A 7,136-nucleotide genomic window follows, 5' to 3' on the forward strand; every position below is an offset into this window, starting at 1 on the left:
GGGAGGGCAGGCCACACCTGGTGGTGCTCGGGGATCGCTCCTGGCGGTCCTTGTGGGAACAAACTGGCCAGCTGCAGTCAGGGAAGGGCCTGAGCCCCTGTCCTGTCTCTCCGGCCCCCTGACCAGTGTGCTGGGCGCAGGGCTCGGGGGCAGACCTGGGGGAGCACTCTCGGCGGAGCTCTGATTTGGAGTTGTTGGGGGCCATCTCCGGGCAGACGGTTCCCTGCCGGTGCTGGGGTTGGCCAGGATGGGTTTGATACTCGGTACACACTGAGGTGTCTGCAGACACTGGCGACTCTGTCCCACCTCAAGGGACAGCGGGCAGGTGACTCCGACTCTGGACAGTTAGAGTGGACGGTGTCGTGTCCGAGGAGATGGGCACACAGGGCAGCCGCTGACCCCAGCAGGACGCGCCCCCACCCTCACCGGCATTCGGGCCTGTCGCTGCTCCTTGTGCCCAGGCCGGGTTCCTGGAGATGGCTCCGGAATGTTCCAGACCTCCCGTCTCCTCCCTTGTCTTCTCATCACTCTTCAGTCAGGGCCGAAGGGGAAGCGCCCCTGGGGTACTCAGACCGTCTGTGGGAGAGCGCCGGCCCCCACTGCAACCCGGGCAGCTCCCTGGCGTCTGCAGGAGAGAAAAGGCCCAGGGGACCTGCCAGAGCAGACCTATCCTGTCCAGTCTGGCTGAGCCAGGGAGGCCAGCAGAGGGACTCGGCCCTCCTTTGGGGGGAAGGCGAGAGGCAAGCAGCTCCGGACCCGAGGTGTGGCAGAAACCAGGCACTCGGCAGACACTGGGTACTCTGCAGAATCTGGGTACTCTGTGAGACACCGGGGTACTCGGCAGACACTGGGTACTCACAGATTGGGTAATCTATAAATGCTGAGACACAGCAGACACTGGGGTACTCTGCAGACACCGAGGCCCTCAGCACACAGAGGTACTGTGCAGACCCTGGGTACTCTACAGACACGGGTACTCGGCAGACACTGGGGTACCTGGCAGACACTGGGTATATTCTGCAGACACGAGTACTCGGCAGACCCCGGGAGCACGCTCAGCAGGAGCACTTGCTCCTGTTGCTTCCACCCTCGGAGCCCTGGGAGCCGGGGGCCAGCACGATGGGCGTGGAGTGGAGTGCTCCCCCAGGTCTTCCCCCGCTGCTCAGGGCGAGCTGGCTGTTGCGGATGATCAGCTCCTTGGCCATGAGCTCGAAGGCCTCGTTGATGTTACTGGACTCCTTGGCCGAGGTCTCGAGAGCCGCCAGGAGGCCGTGCTTCTCCGCCATTGTGCGGGCTTCCTGGAACAGCACCTGCCGCCTCTCGCACAGGTCAGACTTGGTACCTGGGAGGGAGGGAGGGAGAAGTCAGGAGCCAGTGAACCGCTTATTCCAGTTTGTTTTTTCTAAACAGACTTTGAGGATTGCATTTTATGTGGGGCCGTGGCACTCCGGCCTTCCAAGCACGAGGCCTGGAGTTGGACCCCTGCGCCGAGTTTGGTCCAGCAGCTCCGCCCTCAGACCTGGTGCAGCAACACAGGAGCAGGTGTGTGCAAGCATCCAGCATGGACAAGCCACTCCCCCCAGCCCCCAGCCAGGAGAAACATCCCCTCACTGCAGTACAAGGACATTCACCCTGGCACACAAAACTCAAACACCATCGAGGGTAGCATGACAGGGGGCGCTGTCGAGCCCATCTTCTGCCGCTGCCTACTCAGGGGCGGCCAGAGGGGCGTGTTCTCGTCTCTGCTTTCATGATGAAGAAAGCTTTTACTGGAACTCGGTGGGAGACGTGTATGTTCAAGAGAGAACATGGGCTTGTCCACAGTGGGGACAGGCCAGCAACACATGTGCTCGAGAACACGGGCTTGCAGAGGTGCGTGTTTTAGTGGTTCGACAGGTCTCTGCCCTGAAGACCTGGTGGTGCTCAGGGCTGACTCCTGGCTCTGTGCTCAGCGATCACTCCCGGCAGTGCTTGGAGACCGGATGTGGGTCAGCTGCATGCGACATCTGTGTCCTGGCCCTGTGCTTTGTCTGAGCCCTAGGATGTTTTTCCCAGTCGAGAATCTAGACAGTAAACTGCGCAGATGCGCATCCCCTCCGCACTGACAGTGTCTGTGACCCCATCTCAGCACTCGCGGAACAGGCCCAGTTCCCCAGAGAGCCCAGGACCGAGGGGGCTGGCCGAGGGGGGCGTCCAGCTCTGCACCTCCATCCCGCAGGGGGACTAGGATGTCTCGAGGCGGCATCCAAAGAGAAGCTCCCAGGGATGGAGGATTTCCTGCCTGTGGGACAGTGAAACCAGGCGGGGCCGTTCCTCCACCTGGTTTTCATTATTGTCCCCTGAGGGGCCTTGTAGCCCACCTCTGTCTCCCAGCTCCCCCTTCACTCCCCTCCCAGGAAGAACTTGACAACAGTTGAATGGAAACCAGGACCCATTTGCAGGAAGTTGCAAATGCACAACTGATACAGAGATATTTATCTCTGTATCACAGTCATCCCCTGGTTCATCGACTTGCTTGAGCAGGCATCAGTAACATCTCCATTGTGAGACTTGTTACTGTTTTTGGCATTTCGAATGCGCCAAGGGGAGCTTGAGTCTCTGCCATGTGGCGGGATACTCTCGGTAGCTGGCTGGGCCCTCCTAGAGGGGCGGAGGGCAAAAAATAATCCTCTATGTAATATGAGCAAATCGGGGGTGGGGCATGTTCAACAGTGCTCAGGGCTTACTGTGACTCTGTTCAGGGTCCACTCCTGGTGTGGTGCCAGGGATCAAGCCAGGGCACGAGCCAGGCAAGGCAAGGGCCTTAACCCTGCAGCACGTCTCCCACCTCTGCTCCCACTCCGTCAGGTCTGGCCCCGTGGACTGGGACAGAGCCAGTCCTCCGTCCTTCCTCCTCCTTCCCAGGCCAGCTGTGCGGCTCACCCCTCCTGCTGCCACACTCCATCCCGCACACGGGCGTGTCTCTGGCGTCCCCGGGAATCCAGCTGCACGCAGCCAGGTGTGTGGACGCGGCCATTGCAGGGTTCAGCCGCCAGTGAGCCCCAACACTCAAGGAGCACTGGAGTCAGCAGTGTGGCCCAACCAAGGGGCTAGACTCCCTGCAAGTGTCAGGACCGACACCTGAGTACTGCAGCCGAGTGGTGACCAAACGGGCTGACAGGGACGGGAAGGGGATGAAATAAAGAGCAGTGGCTGGAGTCAGTCAAACTGGCAAGTGCCATGTGGCTGGAGAGAATCTTCCAGAGTGCAGCAGGCAAAGGCAGGTCTGCTCCTGGGCACAGCCCCCACCCCAGCAGCAGCCTTGGTGTGCCAGACACAGCCGCAAGGAAGGCCTTGCAGCAGATTCAAATCTGTCCCCTTTTCGGGGTTGGGGGATAGGAAGTTTGGAGGACTCCTCATTAAATCGTAGTTTTGTGTGTGGGGGGGGGGTGGGATTTGGCTCTGTGCTCAGGAGTGCCCCCTGGCAGTGCTCGCTGAAGCCTCTCTAGGGTGGGCAGCTGCTAGCCCAAGGCCCTGCCCGCTGGATTCCTTCACAGGAGGAGTCTGAGTGGTCCTGGGCTCTGCTCAGCGCAGGGGACGCCTCTGGCCCTCGGACCCTGCGGGGCAGCGGGGCAGGAAGAGCCGACAGAGGAAGCAGCCCCGTGGCAGAGAGCCGAGCCCCGAGGAGGAGAAGGAAGCTCTGCTCGCACAACTGAAGTGACAGGAGTGGCCGGAAAGGGCTGGCACTTTGCCTGATGACGTCGAAGCCCGAGAGTGTCCGGGCTGACCCCGCTGCTGCCTCTCTGCTACTGAACCCCTTGTTGGGAATGGCCAGGGGTCCTTTCGTGTGTGTGTGGAGGGGGCGGTGATTGAACCCACAGGAGGCAATGCTCAGGGCGCGCCCTGCTTGGTCCTGGGGCTCCTGGGGTGTGTTGCTGGTGGTTTTGGGGACCAAGTGGTGCAGGGAGGGGACCTGGTCGGCCTCAGGCAATCCCAGGGTTTTACTTCTTTTCTTTTTTTTTTTTCCTTTTGCTTCTTGGGTCTCACCCAGCAAAGCTCAAGGGTTACTCCTGGCTCTGAACTCAGAAATCACTCCTGGCAGTGCTCAGGACACCATATGGGATGCTAGGAATCGAACCCGGGTTGGCTGCGTGCAAGGCAAATGCCCTACTTGCTGTGCTATCGCTCTAGCCCGTGTTTTACATTTTTTTTCTTTTGCTTTTTTGGTCACACCCGGAGATGCACAGGGGTTACTCCTGGCTCTGAATTCAGGAACTATTCCTGGCGGTGCTCAGAGGACCATATGGGATGCTGGGGATCAAACCTGAGTCGGCGGCGTTCTAGGCAAATGCCCTACCCGCTGTGCTATCACTCCAGCCCGTGATTTACTTCTCGTACTATCTCCAGCCTGCAGAGCTTTTTTTCCTTAACAAATTAGCACCCCATGCTCATGCCCCGCGGGTCAGTGACTCTGATGCTACTTCCTGGGCCAGACCTGCCCTGAGGTGCTGTCTACTGCTGTGTTTCTGGGCTGGGGGCAGGATCCCTCTCAGGCCCAGGGGTCAAACTAGCGTCTCATCCATTCTCTGCCTGGACTCTACCACTGGTCTCCCTTCCAGCCTCAGCCCTGCGTGTTCCTTTGCACCGTGTGTATGTGTGTGGGGGGGGGTCCCAGGCATGCACCCCGCAGTGTTTTGGGGCCCTGGCGTCCTGTTGACCAAACTCAAGGCCTGGGCACAGGCCAGGTTCGGACTCGCCGGGTCCAGCTGCCTCCCAACCACTGCCACACACGCCGTGAGCACTGTGCGACCCGGAGAGCTGAGCCCCAGCAGGGGGCTGACTGGGTTGCCTGGCATCGAGACCCCCGTACTGACCCATCAGCATGATGACCGTGTCGGTGGCTCCGTACATCTTCACCTCGCCAATCCAGTGTGGAACAGACTCGAACGAGGAGCGCCGCGTGATGTCGTAGGCGATGATGGCCGCGTCCACCCTGCGGTAGTAGCTCTGCGTGATGTTCCGGTAGCGCTCCTGGCCCGCCGTGTCCCACAGTTGCATCTGGAGGGGGCGGGAGCAGAGGGAGTCGGGGGGCGGCCCACCTGACGGGCAAACTCTGAAACTGAACTCTGAACTCTGAAAAACACAGTTTCCTGGAGTCACAGAACTGCAGGGAGGGCGCTTGCCTGCTCCTCCTGGCCAATCCGGGTTCGATCCCCGGCACCCTATAGAGGCCCCGGAACCCTCCAGGAGTGATTCCTGAGCACCACTGGGGGTGGATCAAAAAATCCAAAATAAAAGGCAGTTTCAGGGTCAGAGAGATGGTACAGCAGGAAGGCGGTGCCTTTCACGTGGCTGATACAGGTTCAACCCCCGGCAGCCCCCATGGTCCCCGAGCCCTGCCAGGGGGATTCCTGAGTGGAGCCAGGAGCCACCCCCGAGTATTGGCAGTGTGGCTCCAAAATACATAAGTAAGTAAGGCGGCTCTCTGGGCCTCCTTTCTAGGATATGGGCTCAGGGATCTGGTGCCGCCTGGGTTGTTACTTCCTGTTCCTCCCCCAACACTGAGGTATGCCCAGGCTTCGGGGTCTCCACCTGAGGTGCCCTGGCTGGGAGGGTGAATCTGTTGTCCTGAGGTTTGGTGTCTTTTGCTCTTTTTAAAAAACTCTTTTTGGTTTGGGGCCACACCCAGTGAATTTAGGGATTGTCCTCGCTGGGTGCTCGCAGTTGCTCCCAGATGTGCTCAGGGAAGTGGGTAACGCTCTCCCTCTGGCTCTAAGATTGTGTTATTTTGTCCACACACCCAGCTCTGCTCCAGGTTTACTCCTGGCTCTGTGCTCAAGAGCTCATTCCTGGCAGTGCTGAGGTTTGGACCCGTTTGACCCCTGACAGTGCATGCAGAGCCCGGACCTGCCAGGAGGGATCCCTGAACATCATGTGACATGGCCCGAAACCAAAACCAAACAAGCGAAAGGAGAACAAAGAAGACAGAACGGTCACTTGCCAAGTCCCGTGTGTGCGACTAGTTCTGTGCACTTTGTTCACGGTATCTGCGTGTGCAGGAATTTGACATCCCGGTAGCCATAGAGAAGTGGACACACCTGCCCTTTACATGGTGACATGGAGCGATGGTTTCTTTCATGCTTTGCCCCTTCCCGATGCTTTGATTTTAAAGACCCCCAGGACTTGGGGGTGGGGGGCTGATCCTGTAAGAGGTTCCTGTTCTCTCTTACCCCACTCCTTCCTGAGACTCATATGTGCTTGAGGAAACCCTGAACGGCCCCAAACCTTCACTTTCTTGCCGTCGATGTCCAGGAAACGCAAGATGAAGTCCACGCCGATGGTGCTCTGCTGCGCTGCGCTGTAGACCCCGGTGGCGAAGTGCTGCAACACGCTTGTCTTGCCAACAGTGGAGTCCCCAATGACAATGACCTTGAACCGGAAGTCGACGTTCTCGTCCATGGTGAGGCTGGGGAACTGCGTGGCTCTGCTCGCTGGCTCTGAGTTCAGGAGGGAAGGAGAGACCTGCTGAGTCACCAGGAGATGCCCCCGTGACCGTCAGCACGCTTGCCCGCGGGGGAACCCTAGCGTGTTTGGTGGGGCAGACTCAAAGCTTCCCCCGCTGTCCTCTGCCTGGCCCTGTGCACGGTCAGCACTGAGATGACGCTGGGATGGAAGCCCTAGTCGGGGAGACCGCGTGTGCCCGAGAAGTGGGGTATCACAGGAGACCCCACCATTGTGCACCTGCCTTTCATCAGCGGACTCACGTCTCGCTCCCGTGCATCCCCAGAGTGGTGTGGGGAGACGGGATTCCCGGGCTCCCAGCAGCCAGTGCGGGGGCAGGATGGTCAGGTGCGGGGGGCCGGAGGGAAAGGACAGTAGGGAGGGCATTTGCCTAGCACGTGGCTGATCTGGTTCAATCCCCAGCATCTCATAGGGTCCCCCCCAGCATTGCCAGGGGTCATTCCTGAGGGCAGAGCCAGGAGTAACACCTGAGCATCACAGGCTGCGACCCAAACAGCAATAAATAAATAAAGGAGATATCTTAAAATATATATTATATATTTTATATATAGTATATATTTTATATGTATATATATTTTAAGATATCTCCTTTATTTATTTATATATATTACATATATATATATATACACATAGTG

At 58.7% G+C, this 7,136-nt stretch overlaps 1 protein-coding gene across 1 annotated transcript; it reads right to left on the minus strand.

The window, feature by feature from the left end:
• Positions 1-838: 838 nt before the first annotated feature.
• LOC129399926 (ras-related protein Rab-19-like) lies at positions 839-6,438 on the minus strand. The gene is made up of 3 exons (XM_055121352.1): positions 6,265-6,438; positions 4,854-5,037; positions 839-1,342 (listed from the first exon to the last, which is right to left on the minus strand). Exons 1-3 carry the CDS (start codon positions 6,436-6,438, stop codon positions 1,056-1,058), a joined length of 645 nt encoding a protein of 214 aa, XP_054977327.1. The 3' UTR covers positions 839-1,055.
• Between the last annotated feature and the right edge of the window lie 698 nt (positions 6,439-7,136).

Source organism: Sorex araneus, chromosome 1, assembly GCF_027595985.1.
Source record: "Sorex araneus isolate mSorAra2 chromosome 1, mSorAra2.pri, whole genome shotgun sequence".
Lineage (NCBI taxonomy): Eukaryota > Metazoa > Chordata > Mammalia > Eulipotyphla > Soricidae > Sorex > Sorex araneus.